This window comes from Xiphophorus maculatus, chromosome 3 (genome assembly GCF_002775205.1).
Source record: "Xiphophorus maculatus strain JP 163 A chromosome 3, X_maculatus-5.0-male, whole genome shotgun sequence".
Taxonomy (NCBI): Eukaryota; Metazoa; Chordata; class Actinopteri; order Cyprinodontiformes; family Poeciliidae; genus Xiphophorus; species Xiphophorus maculatus.
In genome coordinates, this window is record NC_036445.1 from 20,607,331 (window position 1) to 20,625,931 (window position 18,601).

At 36.5% G+C, this 18,601-nt stretch overlaps 1 protein-coding gene across 3 annotated transcripts; it reads right to left on the bottom strand.

Moving 5' to 3' along the window:
• Positions 1–2,924: 2,924 nt before the first annotated feature.
• LOC102223542 (protein NDRG1-like) lies at positions 2,925–14,225 on the bottom strand. 3 transcript variants are annotated; one of them, XM_023329733.1, is made up of 16 exons: positions 14,140–14,225; positions 11,706–11,818; positions 11,109–11,189; positions 10,274–10,556; positions 7,490–7,545; positions 7,043–7,148; positions 6,606–6,726; positions 6,439–6,501; positions 6,288–6,348; positions 5,868–5,954; positions 5,565–5,621; positions 5,292–5,458; positions 5,098–5,197; positions 4,736–4,771; positions 4,608–4,659; positions 2,925–4,128 (listed from the first exon to the last, which is right to left on the bottom strand). In XM_023329733.1, the coding sequence occupies exons 4-16, from the start codon at positions 10,359–10,361 to the stop codon at positions 3,908–3,910; spliced, it is 1,215 nt and encodes a 404-aa protein (XP_023185501.1). In that variant the 5' UTR covers positions 10,362–10,556; positions 11,109–11,189; positions 11,706–11,818; positions 14,140–14,225; the 3' UTR covers positions 2,925–3,907. The 3 variants fall into 3 exon arrangements, with proteins under 3 accessions (XP_023185501.1, XP_005798517.2, XP_023185490.1); XM_005798460.3 differs by lacking the exon at positions 11,109–11,189 and having other exon boundaries at positions 7,490–7,542; XM_023329722.1 differs by lacking the exon at positions 11,109–11,189.
• Positions 14,226–18,601: the final 4,376 nt, after the last annotated feature.

Below are 18,601 nucleotides of genomic sequence, written 5' to 3' on the forward strand. Positions count from 1 at the left end.
TTAAGGTTTTTCATCAACCTTAATTTGAATTTCAATATGGCTGTTGTGCGTGTTTCATTGTGGAGGGAACGGGGAAGTGGGGTAAACAAACTCTGCTAACAACATCAATTACAATAATGATAAACATTTTGTAATTTTTTTTTAAATCAAAAGGCAATAATGAAAAATAATGGGAAACTTGATTTCTCTTTTTAATATTTTACCTGTAAGTGTTTTCTTAATATGCCTTTTCTCTTTGCTGTGGTGAAAATCAGAAAATTATATAGAAACTTAGATTTACACTAGGAATAAAAGTCGTTCATCTGTATTCCTCATATATTTTTTAACTATTATTGTACTGATGTGCTTTCCAAAACTTTGTTCATCTTTTGAAAATAAGCATTACCACAATAGAGAACTGAAAGAAAACAATATTACCCCTCAAAAAAGTGGCAAAAATTATAGAAAAAATGAAAACAAACGACAACAAAAAAAGAAAAAAAGGCAAAAAATTTCAGAAAAGAGGACAGAAAAATAAAGAACGCAGCTAAACCTTTGGAATAGATACATAATCTATATATATGACATGGTTGTGTAATACCTATTTAACAAAATAAATGTTATTTTTCAGCTTACTTATATGGCACCCTTCTGAATTATTGGTACAACTAATAAAGATGTGTAATAATTTGAAAAGAAATAAAGTTATTATTGCAGTTCTATAATCTGAAATTTAATAATTTAGAAAATGTAACTTTTAATATGATTATAACTTTTATTAAAATGTTCTACATGTATACTGTATTAATATATTGTTATTGGTTTAAAACCTTACATTCTGACTGTAAAAGGCGCTGTTTACACCTGAAAGGTATTGTCCTGCAGAGCTGTTTTACACCCACAAAACAAGTAGAGAAAATCTAAAATAAATACATATTAAAAATGTTCTTGAGTATAATGAGGTATGTATTTTCAAAATGTTTTGATTTTCATGGCATTATGAGCCAGATGTTGAAAACCATCCATGGGCAGTGTCCTCACAGGGTGGAACACGTTTCTAACTGGATATGTGAGAAAACAGGCAGAATGTTTTGGTTCTCAATGGTGGTGATTATATATTTTAATGGTTTTCAATATGAAAAGAAAATGAAACCAAAATTTCTGTTCTTCTGTTTTTTTGACAATAACAGACTTGTGTTTCCAGTATTGGGTCTAAGTAAACAGGATAACTACAGACTGGAGGCAATGAAGCAACTGGAACACAGAAAAACAGGTATGAAGGGAACACAAAATGGACATCTGGAAAATCTGGCAGGGAGGTGAGGAAACTGACACCCTTTTAACTACTGGGAGGGTTAATGAGTGGGATGAGAACCAGACAGGTGTGACTAATCAGAAGAATTTTGAGCAGCTGGAGAAGAACCTCGGCAGATAACTATGGGGAGGTGACTAAGACTGGAACCTGGGAAACTAAACTAATAGGTCTTCCAGCACTGCAGAAGAGATGGATAGTGATGAGGATGAAAAAAACAACAGTGCAGGAAAGGAGGATGATGATGAGGGAGAAAAAGATGGCACAAGAAATGGATGGTGATGAGGAGGATGAAGATCAATCACACAGGAGAAGATGATGATGGTGAGTATGCTTCATACAACCCAGGAGACGATGGGGTTTAATAGGGTGATGCTAAGAATCTTTTCTAAGAGGAGGCACAGTAAAGGTCTCGGGAGCTGACATTGAAGAAGCAGAGGAAATTTTACAGTGCTGTCTATGGCATCTACAATGTCGAGCAGGTAAGGTGGGGGTTGCTGCTAGTAATGACTAAGCTGTGTTGTTGCTTATGCTAAGGATAAACTCCATTGCAGGATAAGGATAAGCTCTGGAATGTGTATTTGGCTGCTGTACCTGGGGATGCAGCAGGTAGCGTACCAGGTCCACAAACTTGATCCATCTAGGGCTGGGGCAAGCCCCATCTGGTAGAGGATGTAGGACCAGGATCAGGCCTTGATTGAAGCCTCAATTTATCTACTATTTTGCTGTTTGCTTACTATTCTCTTCTTGGCTTTTGTTGTTTTGTAGATTTTCTTTTGCAGAATAATATTGTGTTTTAAAGGTTTTGGTTTGTTTTTTTTAAAATAAAATTTCGTGTGACTTCTGAATTTCTGTGACTTTTTAAATTTGCTTTGTTTTGTGCTTTGCCACTGAAAGAGGATCTATGGCATTTACCTCAGAATTTATAATGACTTCAATGCACTGAAACACACTGACATGAAACGACTCTTGACATGCAAGTAGGAGCCCTACACTGAGCAAGAACGGAGCTCTTATGTTTATATGAAGTCTTAAGAGATTTCTTCCATGAATAATTCATCACAGCAGCCTAATGAACAACAGACAAAAGAAGCTTTGAAATCGAGATGCACCCCCAGACCTACGCGCATACATAAGTGCATGCATAAACCAAATAATTGTGACTTTGATGCTGGCTGTCATTATATTTGTTTCTCAGTCATTTCACTCTCAAAGCCCAAAACAATCCATCTACTCATGGGCCTACACAAACAGTCCCACCTACACATGCATGCAGCTAATCTCCATACAAACACAAGTTCAAGCAGACACACACTGATGTCACAGATAGTCTTTAAACAGACATGTACAAACTGACTTGAGGGAGCTCAGGGCTTTGTAATGGATTTTCAGAAACTCAAGCTGTAAAGATTATATCAAGGTGGACCATGATTACAACCTATATTTACACATTTGTATAACTCGCCATAGATTACAGACAGTTTTTCATTTGTGACCACTGCAGTTGCAGATTGCAATAGCTTTATTGTCAGTGTATGCATAAATACTTTTTGTTTTGGATTAGACATAGTTTAGGATTTTCAAGCAAAATTCACCAAATGAATGGATAATATGAATGTTAAAGGAGTTAGTATTATCTTGTACATGTTGCCCTTTATTGCACAGCAGTAAGAAAACAATCATGACTGACACAAAAGTTGACTTTTTGCATGATTCATTACAGAACACTATACGGCATTTGACATCTAAATTTGTTATATGACTCCATCTAGTGGTCTATCTGCCTACCCATCTTGTTGGGAGTTGAAATTAAATTCCATTCAATTCTTCTTTTTTTCAATTTTTAAGAAACAAATGTCTATAAATATATTCTCATAGCCTAGTTTTATCAAGTCAAATTATTTCTACATAGTTTAAGAATATGTAGAAGTGGGAGTGAAAATATGCTCACAATAGAGTTGAAAGCAAAATATTTTCAGGAAATATGATCATAGCTTTTAATTGACTGTATATTAACTTAAGTTTAATTTCAAACATGTTAAATCTGATGTAAAAAGTGTTCTCAATGAATTGGTCTGCCAATTGCCGTTAAATAAAGTGCTTAGAAATTACCACAATATGTGAAAACTGTTGTTGACTGCAACTGTTTACATTCATAAAGTTAATAATGTTGACTTTACAATTCAGTTCTACTAGTCTGACCTTTTTACTCCTTATTTATCTCATTTCATTTAAGTTTTTACAACAATTGCAACTACAACTCCTAAAGACAAAAAAACTCCAACAACACTGTACACAAATCCATGACATTTTGAAAAGAATTACCTGACAACTTTTATTATTTTCTCCTCTACTTTATTTAAAGAGAAAAATGAAAAACACAATGAAGCTTACAACTCCTACAAGCTGGTAGTTAAGGTAAAAGAGGACATCATTAGACAGGCAAAAGAAAAATCAAGAATAAAATAAGTTAAAATTATATGTGATCTTTTATGTGACAGACAAAATAAATATGATGATTGGATTACTTTAAGGAAATTACTATTAAAGATGCAAGTGCAGGTATAGTAAGTTTTGAACTGAGTTAAGTGCGAGAGTCTAAGTAGCACTGATATTCTAGCATGCCAGTTCAGCTGTGTTTGAGATGTTCTGGCTTAAAGTACAAATACTCTCCATGGAGACATCAGTGTGTGCACGCCCGCGCCTCTCCTCGGTACCATGTGAATGTGTTCGTCCACGCTCATTGGTGTGTGCGCGGCCTCGAGAACCATCGACTGACATATTGCTGCAGCTGGAGGTTGTCCTTGAGCGAAGTCTGGTCATACTGGCGCTGGACACTGAAAAAAAAAGATAAATAAGTTTTTATTACTGTGCACTAACAAAATCTATGATTGTTTTTAATTATTTGATATAGTTTTTTATAATAATAGTTGTGGTTTTATATGTGTAATTTGTAATGGTTGAACATTAGAAAATTAATTCTCTGAATACACAAATGAATCAAGAAAAAATATTTCAGCATTTTAAAAAAAAAATAAACAAGTAATCACTGAAGGAGAAGTTAAAATAACCTTGAATAAAAAAAAACCAAAAATAGATCTTTATTAGGTCTTGTTGAAATCAGTGGTCAGAAGAAAATGGGCAGACCGATGTAACAGTAACAGAAAGGTAACAGAAGTACAAATAGCCACTCTTAACAGCCAAAATATGAATCTATCTAACAAATAACTAAGGCAATTGTTCAATCCAATGTTAGCAAGGTCTCTCAAATAAAGTGGCTAATGAGTGCATAGTGTACAAATATTTAGCAACTTACAGTATCCCATTCCTTGGATAAAATATTTAAGAGCTTCAATCACTTTGGCTGGCTGTTGAGAGAGAAATAAAATATAGTCAACTTTTTCTTGACCAAAATGGAGTAGAGTATATGACTTACTGTCATACCTGAACAACTTGAGGAAGTCCTCCGCAGTCTGCCATCTGGAAGAAAGACAGAGCAGCACAATTATAGCTTTCTAGCACCATTTTGTGTCATAAAATAAATTATCAGCAGGAGAGGATACATGATAAATATTTTATTAATAAATAAAATGTCAACAGTGATTCAAACAGTTCATTGCACAGGGCTGCACAGCCTTTGGGGTGGCATAAGTGCTCACAACAATGCTTTCAAACTAGTACATTGGTGTAGGGGGCAGAAGACAAGACTTGGCCCCAACATGACAGCATTTTGTCTGGTAAAATACAATAAACATGCATTAAAAACAGCTCTACTCTTTTCATTATCCAATCCAGGATTTGTTTACCTTGAGCAGTGTGGTCTTTGTGGGGTTCAGTTTAGAGTTGCAGTCAACCACAGCTTCCACAGCTGGAGAACTATCCCCAACAACCAACAGGGATGAGCACCTATGTGATCCACAGAGCCAGAAGGAGTTAATTGTTACGAGGTGAGCTTGCTGCCAATGTTTTATCTGCTTTTCAGATCTATTGTTTCACTCACATGAGTGTCTTGACATTGACGTTCCCTCCAGGGACAGGCCTCTCTACCTCCAGAGCATTGCGATTGTTGTAGGAACGTAGAAACTGACTCACGTTGGATTGGTTCATTGTTGTTGTGATGTAGTGACGATATGTTGACACAAGGTCTTGATTTATCTGGATCTCATCCTATAGTAATCCGTGCAGATGCATTATGCATGTTACACTTTTGTTCAGATTTTTTTTAATCATAAACATATAAAAAGCCAATATTCTGTTGTTCCAGATAACTTACCTTACCAAACAAGTGTGTGATAATTCTGTCTGGGAGAGTGAGGGTCCAATCAGTAATCTATAGTATGACACAAACACTTGCAGGTTTAAAGATAGAAAGGGGAATCAAAACTGTGAGTTAGGTGAAACATACTCTGTTGCATAATAACCTTTTGAATATGAAAGGAGATAAAACTGTCTATAATTAATTTTTAAAATGCAATCACAAGCTTGGACTTTATGTAGCTGCTGAGTAAGTACCTCATCTTTACATACGTATAACAGCATCTGAATATATGGAGGACATTCAAAGATACATCTATACCTTGTTTGCAACAGTATCCATTAGGCTCTCTGCATTGGGGTTAATGTTGATCAGAACCAGTCCATCCACTAAATCAGGGTGATTCAGCTAAACAAAGAAGAAAACATTTACCAGCTGTTCAGTTGTACAGTCAGGATATACATTGGCATGACATTTCTCTTCTGTTAAAAATTGGGAGGGTGTTCATGGCACAGACAACAAAATCACTTTTACACTAAATCCTCTTGTACAGTATGAATTTGACTAATATGGCTTAATCTAGAACTTTAATTTATAAATTCTGATGTGTGTTTAATTGTCTGTCCATTCCCATATAAATAGAAATAAAATAAAAAACAAGAATAGGTTATTCATTTCAAAATATTGTGTGCAGGAGCATCATCTCAAGATTTGATTGAATCTGAAAAGATTCAGACTTACTGCAAATCTGGCCAGGATGTAAGCTCCAGCTCCAACTCCCACACCAATTATACTATTCATCCTGCAAAGCACACAAAAATTTGCTTAATGGTTCAATATCTAGAAAGGTACTACTGAAAGTGTTTGCTTTTGATGTTTCTACATGTCTTACTCAAAGTGATTGAGGACAGAGGGAAGAACCTCAGAGAGCTGGTCCATGGTGGGGTAGGTGTACCTGAAGGATCAAATCTCTGATTTAAAAGCAGTTTTAAGCTACGGTTGAATAACTGTGCAACTACAAAGTTCATTCTGAGTTTAAAAAAAAAGAAGTCTACTCACGCAGTGGGCAGAGTCTTGGCTTCCTCATGTTGTCCAGGAGCTTCAATGTGACAAACAGGTAAATGACGAACAATTTCATGCATGTCTTCATGGTTGAACAGAGTCTCAAAACAAGATTTATCTGGAAAGAAAAAAATACACATATGCATACATTCTTGTGTTAATTACTCACATTGATGCCTCTTTCAACTAAAGCATATGAATCATTTGGCATGTAGAGGAAGTATGACAATATAGAAACATTTTTTTTTGGTGGGGTCAAACCAAAAGGTTTTTATCAAATTAACTTCTTCAGGTGGAAATAAACCTTAAACCTTTCTATTAGAAACTGATTCTTCAGCAGCTTCAACATTTTGATGAACTTATTTAATTTCAGTACAAATCCTTAAAGGTAAACGACACAATCACTGCTGATAGATCTCTGGGCTGCAGCTTACGGTTAAGTCCAATATCATGAAAGGTCAGGATGACGGGTCGGTTTGCTTTTGGAGTTCCTGTCAAGATGCAGTGGAGGTCCCCATACTGAGTCTCGACGTGCTCCTCCTGATACAACATTTACATAGATATAATCAGGTCACTCTGCTTTAGAGTACATTCCATCAAACATGCTGTTCACTTTGGCCAATGGACAAATGCAGATTGCACTGGAGTAAAATTACATTAAAGAGAATACCTTGCTTTGTTAAGTCTGTGCTTTATTTTTGCTTTTACTTTTACCAAAGTAGCCAGCATTAATGTGCACAATCCTAGTACTTATATACTATGATTTGTTTGTAAATAAGTCAACCATAACACAAAAAGAGAGAAAATAGACCAATGCAAACTAAAAGAAAATCAAATAACATGGATCTAATTCACTGACGCGTTTTTATTGTCATACTCACGGTGATTTGAGGCTCAAAGACAGAGTCATCGTTCTCCTCCAGAACCATGGTAGCTGCTTCAGAGCAAGTAGAGGGGATATAAATCCTTTTGAAATGTGATTCTCTTCAGCTAGATACTCAGTGCAGTGTGCAGGTCAGTATGTCTCTGACAGACTTTATGGTTGAGCTGGTTTTTATATCCTCAGACACTGATCTACTTCTAAGTCTTAACACCAACCTGGTTCAGGCGGGGCTAAATGGCTTTTTTCCTTGTTAATCTGACCTCAGGCTGCTGTGTTTCCACAGAGACTGAAGTTTCTTGTATTTGGAATTAAATTCATGAATTAGGACACTCTTACTGCAAAATAAATGTCAGCATGCTTTACCTGAAAATAAAATAACATCTAAGAGAATGACCACTTTTCAAATATTACAATCTTTTTGACTTTCTGCACTTTTGACACATGTTCAGCTGTTGAGCAGCTAACTCAAACCAAAAACAGGAGCCAGATTCATAGATCTGATGTTTATCAGTTTGCATGAAGGCATCATACAAATCTCTATATGTTTATTTGGGTTATAAGGAGGTCTGCTGTTTAATTTCTGCAGGCCATCTGTTATTCACAATATAGCAGGCTGTTAAAGATATAGCTCAGCCATTGGGACCCTCCTTTTACAGCTGCATTTTCAAATTAATTTCAATATACTTCACTCGAATGATAATGCCAGTTTCATTAACTCCTGTGTAAAGGTGATGTCTGCTTTTTAATGCACTTCACTCATGCACTTCACTTTCAAGGCCATTATTATTATTACTTACTTTATTATTGCTATAAAAGGTTTAGTTGCGTAAAGCAGAGTGGCTCTTATTGGTAGCCTAAATGTTATCTCAAAGAACCTTAGAGCCATCCTTTAAATCTTAAATCAAATTGTAACAACAAATCGTAAGTCATGCTAACAAAATGTGGTACCTCACAATAACTGCAAAGATTTTAATTTTTATGGAAGTTTACATACAGGACTAGACAGGTAAAAACAAATTAATTTACATTTATTTAAAATGGTTCATGAAATTGATCTAGCAAGTAAGGAACTCTGCACTTTTGCTAATTATTTGACAAAACAGTTGATCCCTCACTATAACAGATACTGCTCCATCTGTTTTTGATTAATCTTTATAGCTTTGACACCATAAATATGCTCTTTTTGACTTGAAAGCTCCATTACAACAACTTGCTTCAAATCCAAACAAAACTTTAGCATAACCAACATCTAAACAGGAAACAGATTGTTTCTTATCGAAAGTGAGTTGTGCTTATTCTGCAAAAAAATGTTTTTATTATTATTTTATTAATTATTGTTGGAAAAACAAGGATGTTAAATTTTTATTTTTATTTTGTCCTAAGTCACCAAATCCTGTTTCAAACCACTTTAGGTCTGTGCTATTTGACAGATCTACTGCTATTGAAGCATCCGGCAGAACTTTGTTCCTACTGTCCCTTTGCTGAGACTGCGCAAATCTTTATTTATTTATTTTTTTATTAAATCAACTCATCAACTCAGTGGAAGTTGAGAGCAGAAGTTGAACAGCAGACAGTAACACCTGGCTGAGTGGAAACACAGCAGACTGCTCTGTGACCACCTACATATGGACTCCAACACAGGCTGGACCTTATAACACGCTGTGCTGCAAAGCAGCAGAGTATGTAGCAGGTTTAATCCATTTAACGATGGCTAATGAGCAGCAGGTAGCAGATGGGTCTTACTCAGCTTCACGTCATTCTCAAAGCCACTGCATCTTTGGAACCCTAACTGGAGTCTGGCCTGCAAACCTATTTCACCACCAACCCCTGTCCCATTTCCTATTGTCCGTATGCTCAAACACAAGCTTGGGTTTGGGTTTACTAAATATTTCTGAATTTTAGTGTCTCTGCAAATTATTGCCAGTTGTCAGAATTAAGCTACAATATGACAGCATTTAATTTGAATCAGCTTTCGTTATTTGCGTCTACAACCTACCAAAAAAAATAATAAAAAACATAAGCAAATCGAATCAAATACATAAATAATTAACTATTTGGATTTCAGACCAGATCAAATATCACAAAAACACAAATTAATTAGTCCATTCATCCATTATCTGTGTCAGCTCAATATTATGAACTAGCTTTTATTAATATGTTATTAGTGATCACTTGTCAAAGGTGCAGTCTGATGTTTGGTATTCCTGTTGCCAAGTTTTGTAGCCTTGAAATCAAATAAATAAATAAATAAAGTTGCCAACAATGTTTATCCACAAAGCTTAACATTGTCCCCAATATTAATCTTTAGCCACCAATGGTGGTCATTATGTCTGATGTTTAACATTCAGTGTTATTGTGTTATTGTTTAATGCCACCCAGGATGTTTAACTTTATCTCCGATGTTTAGCATTTAATATCCAGGATATTTAACATTGTCCCCTATTTTTTTTTATTTAATCAAGGATAATGCTTAAACGTTATGCTTAACATTATCCTTGATGTTTAACATTATTGCCAATGTTTATCAGATGTCAAATGTCATATCCAGAAAGTTTCCTTTTGCGTTGGAGATAAAGTAAAACATTCCAGAAACAGTAAATATCAGCTTTAACCTTACATCTCAAGGACAATGTTAAGCACTGGAGATAAAATAAAATAATTGGGGATGGATGGATGAAGGGAACGAGAATTGTTGGATGGAGGGAGGGAACCAGAAGGGAAGAATGAAGGAAACCAGGAATGGATGGATGAAGGGAACCAGGAATGGATGGATGGAGTTCACCTGGGTCAGAAAGCAGCTTCTTATCAGGACTGTAGCGTGAAATCCTCATTTTCTTCTCTCGCTGTGTCTCCTCTCTTCCGGTGTCCATCAGCTCAGTGTGACGTAGCGACTCAAAATCAACAGGTGAGCCTGTTTTCAGGCTGTTTGATCTCAAATCTTCCCCACCAATGGCTCTTCAAATGAGTGAGTCGTAGCGACACACCGCCGACCTGTTCGACTCACTACTGACGGTACTGGAGTCCGATTCCATCAAGCCTCTGTGGGACACCTGATGAAACTGTCCCTGCTCAGACACAAATAAAAAAGGAGAAACGGGAAATCAGAGATGAATTATTTTCATCAACATTTATTTTGTTGTGATGGAAAATAAAAACCCAACTGAAAAGAAAGAAGCTGCTAAGTGGAGGACCAAAGGGAAGAAGTCCTCTTCTTTCTCAAACTTTAAATTCTAATGAACATTTAACACTGGAACTGGAAGACATTTAAAATATCCTAAATAAATAGACAGAAACTACAAAATAAAAGAAATTCTGATGTTTCTGGTCTCAACTAAAAAGAACAATTTTGTTTACAAAACCCCAGTTTGAAGACATTATTCATCCAGGTTTTGGAAGAAACAGAAAAATCATGCAAATGGAATTTGAGGATGGGAAGGCGACAAGAGGACAGGTGCAGGTTCCAAGTCAAACCCTCTAACGACTCAAGAATGAAATCACTTTTCAAACGCTCACTTCCAAATATTACTTAAATAAACAGCAAAATACCTGCAGCATTCGTTAAGAAAGATTGCTAAGAAAGTTTCAAGTCAAAATGGAGAACAATCAAGAAGTGTCACCTGGGAAAGCTTTCAGGGTTTCCTCCAGAAAACCTGCTGAGCCCAGTGGAAGAGCTGCTAGGATCGCCCATCAGCGGTCTGCTGCGTGTTTGGGTTTAAAAAATATATAAGCGATCTTTGGGCTGCTCTTGGTCAGATCCCTCACCTAGGACCGGTTTTCCCTGGCAGACCCGACCCAAATAGAGGCACGAAGCCTCCGATGGCTCCTAGGATCACTGGGACACTCAAACCCCTCCACCACGATAAGGTGGCAGCCCACGGAGGGGAAAAAACAAAGCCAGAAACAGTTCCCTAATCTGAACTGATCTGGAGAGGCCAGAAGGTGGCGCTCTGGTGTTTCTAACTAAACAGTCAGTTTAATTAGAAACTAAATCTTTTCTAACTAAAATGTTTAGTTAGAAACTAACTTTTTATTTAGCAGTTATTTTTCTCTCCAAGGAAGGTACACCTGGTCTGGTGTTGATTAGCTGTGGTTGCTTCCTGGAAAAGGGCATTGGCTCATATGATGCTAACATCACCTAACTGTTCTAACATGAACATGGAAAGTTCTCCTGATCAGTTGACCTGTTGTTGTGTCTCTGCTCTGTCTTCTCTCACCTCCAGTCGGTCATGGCAGACGGCTGCTGATACTGAGCCCGGTTCTGGTTCTGCTGTTGGTTTGCTCCTGTTAGACGGGTGTTCTTCCTCTCCACTGTCACAGCATGCATGCCCTGCATAAGGGACTGCTGTAAAGTCAACAACTCAACACAAGCGATTTGCTGTCGTATATACAGTATACTGTATATACAGTACAGACCAAAGGTTTGGACACACCTTTCTAATTCAATGGGTTTTCTTTATTTTCATGACTATTGACATTGTAGATTCACACTGAAGGCATCAAAACTATGAATAACACATGTGGAAATATGCACTAAAAAAGTGTAAAACAACTGAAAATACCCCTTATATTCTAGTTTCTTCAAAGTAGCAACCTTTTGCTGTGATTACTGCTTTGCACACACTCTGCATTTTCTTGATGAGCTTCAAGAGGTCGTCACCTGAAATGGTTTTCACTTCATAGGTGTGCCCTGTCAGGTTAATAAGTGGGATTTCTTGCCTTATAAATAGTCATGAAAATAAAGAAAACCCATTGAATTAGAAGGTGTGTCCAAATGTTTGGTCTGTACTCTCTCTCTCTCTCTCTCTCTCTCTCTCTCTCTCTATATATATATATATATATATATATATATATATATATATATATATACATATATGTATAGAGAGAGAAACTCTTACTGTTTCTCTATGAGGGATAAACTTGTTTTTATATTTCCAAACTACTTATGGAGAGTGAAGAGTGTCTAATGACAATAAATAACTTATGTAATAATTATTTAAGTGTGCCATTAATTTATTAAAACTCTTCACTGTCCATAGATCTTTGTCTTTTGATCCATCTTTAAATAATATAAGTTGATTCATAAATTGATTATTTAAAATGTACAATAAAGTTTTGTAAAATGCATTTTTCTTTATCTTTGATTATTTCTTTTTTACAAATATAAGTCAACATACCTTAATTAAATGTTCAGCTTGGATTTAATTTAAATGTAAATAATGAACTTCTTGTCGTTTTGATGTTTCTGAACTAAATAAACTTTATTTGCTGGTCAGAATCCAGAGCTGTGCAGATCATTACCAACTTCAACTGTGATCTCTACAGAAACAGAGATGCTCAGCCTTAAGGAAAATCACCAGTCAGATCCACTTTTCTGTTGAAAAATCATCTAGCTTCAACCATGTTTATTATATTTCACGTCCCTTGAACTATTTATTTTAAAAAAGTTGTAAAATTACAAAATAAAAACAGAATTTTCCTCCACTTTTCAAGTTTCTCTAATGTGTTTTGAAAAGAAAAATCAACTTAAAATAGCAGTAAAGCTGAACTGATAATGTGCAGTGGTTGCATGAAACAACATAGTGATCAAATTGTGTCTTAACATGCAAAACTACAGCTGAGTGTGGCTACACCCCCTAAGAACTTTCTGTCAGCTGTCGGCTATTATTCTGAGTTATATCACAACTTCATGGCAGCACAGTGCTTCCCATGCATGAAGGGGAAAAAAATTATAGGAATCTCTCAGTCACTTGAACAATACAAAATATCAGCAAGCAAAGACCTTATTTATAATATTTTTATACCATCATAAGCCTAAATAGTGTTAAAATGTAAATTTTCTGTGTGTAAGTAATGTCACATATTTTCTACATTATACTAAAACAATAACTATGGTTGGGTTTAATTCTCGTTCATGCTCAGTCTTTAGTCTAAGACAGTTCAGGACGCCCCCTTGTGGATTTAAATAATCCCTTCACTCCTTTCAGAGCCTGAAATTTATTGCTGGTGTGTTTTTCAGAGAAGAAAACATTTAAAACCCATTACTTTAGAGCAATAAACTGTCATGTAACAGAAGCATGTTTTCTGATTGCTGGTTCACTACCAACACAAGTTTCAGATAAAATGGGAGGATTTCTGAATTAAAAGCAGGTAAATCTGTAAATGTAACCATCAAAAGCCAAATAACAAACTCATATGGTATTTTAAAACTCAACATGTCATTTCCAACAGTGAGCTCTCATTCATTTTGCAACATTTTTTGGTTGGATAATAAATTAAGGAACAACAACAAAAGAAAATCCGAAAAGCCGCTTTGGAGCCGAAAGAGCCCACTCTTTTTGGTGATCCAAGCCAAAAGAGCCGGTGGTACTGTTTGTTTGGATTTTCTGTTTGTCTGCTGCTTCCCTCGTCATTCATCAAGGGTGCCCAAAGTCGGTCTTTGAGGGCCAGCATCCTGCATGTTTTAGTTCTCTCTCTGGTGGTAGCAACAACCTTTTCAGCATGTCAATGTTCTTCTTAGGCCTTCTAATGAGCCATCATTGAATCCAGGTGCATAAAACCAGGGAGAGAACTAAAACATGCAGGATGCCGGCCCTCGAGGACTGACTTTGGGCAACACTTCATTAGATGGTGCCAAGAGGCTGCACTTACCTGGAGGGCGTGCCTGCTGTCTGGTTTCAGCGCATCTGTGATCAATCACCTTGTCATCTAGGAGTATATGAGGAGCGGACTGCCAGCACTTGAGTGTTTGCCAGTTATGGTACTCTGCGTCCCTCTGAGTCAGCTCTTTGAAGTTTCTCTGAAATTATTTCAAATAATATTTCCCTGTTGCTTCTCTCTCAGGTGTTTCCTTGTGGCACCTTGGGTTTTACCCACTGGTTGCCTGAGTCTCTCTCCACTTTTGCTGAAGAATCGTTGACAGTTCCCGGATTCACGGCTACTGAATTCAGAAATTCAGTCGGATCGCTCCTCACCTCTCCTCACAAGAACTTAACTGTATGCCCTCCACTGCAAGCCTCTCCCATCAACCTCAAAGAACTCTGTCTGGATCACACATTGGAACCTGGATCATCTCAAGGACCACTGCAAAGAGATCACAACCCCAGACTCCATAATACTCCCCCCCCCAACCTCCTGCCAGAAACTCATCACACCAAGTAAGACCATTCCAGTTCCTCATAATTCAACATGTATTCAACTCACCATCTCTCTCCCACTGCTTTCAGAGTTCTGATGACCCCGGCTTCCCATCCACAGGACAAGAGCCGCACATTCTCACATTTCATCATTGTCAAAATAAACTTTATTTATCTGATTTCCTGTTCTCCTGATTGTGTTCTGTATGTGGGTCAAAAGACTTGAACCCAACATGACACTTTGTCCTTCCTTCATAGATTTTTACAGAAAATGTAAAGGTGACAACTTGTGGTGGCAACCCCTCAGTCTGCAGGTGAAAGTCTAACTCTCCAGCTCTCGGCTTTCAAAATGTTCTAATTATACACACAGCAGCTGTTGCTGCCTGCCACATGCTCGACTCTGAGTGTATTTCTTCCATGTATGTGTGCGTCATGCCCTTTATGTGTACAAGGCTGGAAATGTCTGAGATAATAATCTGTGGAAAATATTCAATTTAGATTAGCTCAAGACTCCCACAACATTTTAAACAACCAGATCATATTTTCATATTTCAAAAAGTATTCACACTGCAATCAGAAACTTCAATGAATCTTCTTGGATGGTTAATTGATAGTTCACAATGATGTAATTCATACTTGTGAAGTGTAATTAAAATTAAACTTTTTAAATTTCATTTAAATAACCAGCATCATGGAGACCAAGAAACTAAAACTGAGGATTACAGATGCTCTCAGTTTAAAGTGTACAGAAAAGAAAAATTGACCTCTCTAAGCTGGTGGGGTCATGATTGTAATGAAAGGTGGTTTTAAAATGTGTTACCATCCAGGGGCTAAATAAAATGCACATTATTTTCAAAAACATTTTTGTAAATTTTTTTTTACAAATTCTACCTATTGGTTTATCACAAACAAATAAATATGTAGTTTATTTAGCATTTTTTAGGTAAAATCACAAAAATCTGTACATTACACCGTTAAACAGTTATGTAAAATCAATTTAAAAAAGGATTGGATAGTTAAAAAAATAAAACGCTCAGCGGAGTCCACAGTTCTCAAATTCAACAAGATTCTGAGGCTGTTGCTGAAAAGACTGTCACCTTCAGTTTTCAGCCTCGTATGTGGCTCAATCAGCAGGCCCTGAGCACAAGGCCTCAGGTATCTAGTGTCTATTTCAAGCTTTAAAAGTAAGTACTGAGGTTTTGTAATGCTCACTGAAGTCGGTAGGGCACCAATGTAAGTGGGTGTGAAATATTGTGATGTGTGAAAACTGCTAGTGAAAACCCAGCAGGTTGTGGACGTTTTGCAGGGAGATAAATAATGATTTGCTGGGGACATTCCTGAGGCTTTTCACAATAATTCAGTCTCAAAGAAATTAAAACATTAGTACCAACTCCCAGTTTAGACTGTGAAACAATTTCCAATTCTGACTTGGAGACAATATCACTCAATTTTTGCTGTTTTTCTTAAGTGACAAAAATACAAATTAACCAAAGACAGGAAATGAACATCCAACAAAAAAAATAAAAATGTCAAAATAGATCTTCAGAGAGATTTTCATAACAATGACAAAAATCTCAACACTGTAATCCTTGCTTGAAAGGATTACAGTAAATTACCTTTACTGGGATAAAACTGATTTAATTGGAGTTCGAATTAAACTGAAGCTTTGAATTAGTTGGGGTTCAAAGGTCATGGAGTCCTACTAAATCAGAAATTCACCCTGCATTTCAGACCGTCTCATGAGTGAGATCCTTCCTGTGGGACTACATTGCAAAGTACTTGAGTGGAGGGCATGCACAGTGTAATTATGTATATCAACATGGATAATTAGTGTCAATGTTAAGCTTCCCTGAACTCTTAATTCTGTCATCTGCTTCGAATGAAGGAACAATTTGCTTCACTTATGAACAACAAGAAGATAAATGGCTAATCTTTCTCTTCAGAAGCTTCCATATACAATGTCTTTACTGGTATTTATCAGCTGTAAATAAACTGTTTTTGTGACAAATATGCTTGTATTAGAGACCATATTTTTACATTCAAGTGAGACTAGAAGCTTCTGAGCCAGATTATAGCTCCCTTACAAAAGAATCAGAAGGTTTTAAATAGAGGCACTCATTGCATAACACCAAGAATAGCCTACCAAGAAGGATCAAGTACAACAACAACCTCATTTACTTAGAGTGTGAGGAGTAAATAAGAGAGACATGGCCCTAATGTTTACTCATTCACTGTTTTCAAGAATCGTTCATTACTTAGTGTGTGGTCTAGTTTTTAGTCCATTTACCTTTCAAAAAAAAACTGTACAACATTACCACAAATACAAAGGGAGCACCTTAAATTTAGCAAAACGAGTTAACTCCAACTGGGACAATAATGTATCTTCATAGCTAAGTTTGAGTTAGACATTTAATTTGAAAAAATGCTCTCTAACAAATATAAAAATATGGCAACTTTTCAAAAGCAGAAACACCTACAGTAGTTATCTCTGTTTCACTTTCAAGGTCTAGCCAGCAATCCTCAGTATTCACTATTTATATTATGATCCTTCCAATCAGTGGATTGTGAAGCCTCAGACACTTCCCTGACATTTCAATGAAGCTATGGTGAAATGATTCAGCTTAATATTTTGCAAGTTATCCTACTGATTTATTTAATAAAAATGGGAGTGGGGCCTTGAAAACACTCTTTTCTTTCCACTTACTGTGAGACTATGAGTTTGGTTGAGCAGTAAAACGCAACATGACTTAATTTTTTTCTTTAACTTGATGTCCAGAATTCCACATTTGAATTGCTTTCATATTCCTGCATCAGACCCATACTAATAACACCTCTGCTGTTGTCTGTAATGAATAGTGCATTAATTTAAGTTTCCACTGCTCAACCAAAAAGTTAAGCAAAATATATATTTTTTACCCCCACTCTTATTTATAGAGACTGTTTATCAGTAAAACTGTCAAGCTGACATTGGAATTTCTTATCACCTCTTCAGGCTATATGTGGGTTTGTTTGGGTTTCAAAACATCACAAGAGGAGCTAATGAAAACCAAAAGTGGGGTAATATCAAGTCAGAACATATCAGCCGAATACTTTTCACCACTGTGGATCCAAAACAGTTTTGACTGTCGGAAAACTTAAGCAAGAGTTTCTTTATTTGATGTGATAAACTGCACAGTTATTTTTAGCCTTTAGGCTTTTCACCACTGTGGGTGGGCAGTCACATTAACCTCAACTCGAAGTGATTGATGGAAAGCTAAAGCCTTAATTTGTTATTCTTTTAAAAGTATGTTACATGTAATGAATGCCTTCTGACTAAAGGTGAACACAGGGCATTGCAAAAGTATTCATACCCATTACATTTTTCCCTCATTTTGCCATGCTACAAGTTTCTATTTTGTTAAAAACTGTGGAGTGTATTTGTTTTCTTAAATTAGAACCAGTCAAACCAATTGTCTCCAGAATAGTCCAACTCTTCGCTATGAACCTAAGCTGTCAGGCTGGGCAAGGAGAACAGAAACACAGAGGGTCGTGGTACACAGGAACAGGAAAGCTGGTTAGGTTCGATGAGAAGATGAATAGAGCTAAATACAGGGCAATCCTAGAGAATAACCTGTTGGAGGCTGTAAGAGACTAGTGACTGTTGCAGAAGTATGACTTTCCACAAGATGGGCTCTGTTAGCTAGAGTTACAGTGGTATGGTCTAGATCAAAGCAAAGTTATGTGATAGAATGGCCCAGTCAAGGTCCAGACCTAAATTCAACTGAGTATAGATAGTAAAACCTTGTTAATTGTCACTCTACAGCTAGTGACAATTAATAATTGCCTCATCCTTGCATTGCAAGGATGTGACGCTCTGCAGAAGAATGGACAAAGACTAGATATTTTGGACCTGCAAAGGCAATAGAGACCCACCCCAAAAAATGTGCAACTATAATCTTGACTAATAGTGGGTCTACAAAGTTGACACAAGGGGGTAA

Coding starts and splice junctions, on each gene's coding strand:
- LOC102223542 (XM_023329722.1), bottom strand. CDS start 10,361: ATGGACACCGGAAGAGAGGAGACACAGCGAGAGAAGAAAATGAGGATT. Junction 7,149..7,489: donor TCTTTGAGCCTCAAATCACC/GTGAGTATGACA, acceptor ATGTTGTATCAG/GAGGAGCACGTCGAGACTCA. Junction 6,502..6,605: donor GCCAAGACTCTGCCCACTGC/GTGAGTAGACTT, acceptor TTGATCCTTCAG/GTACACCTACCCCACCATGG.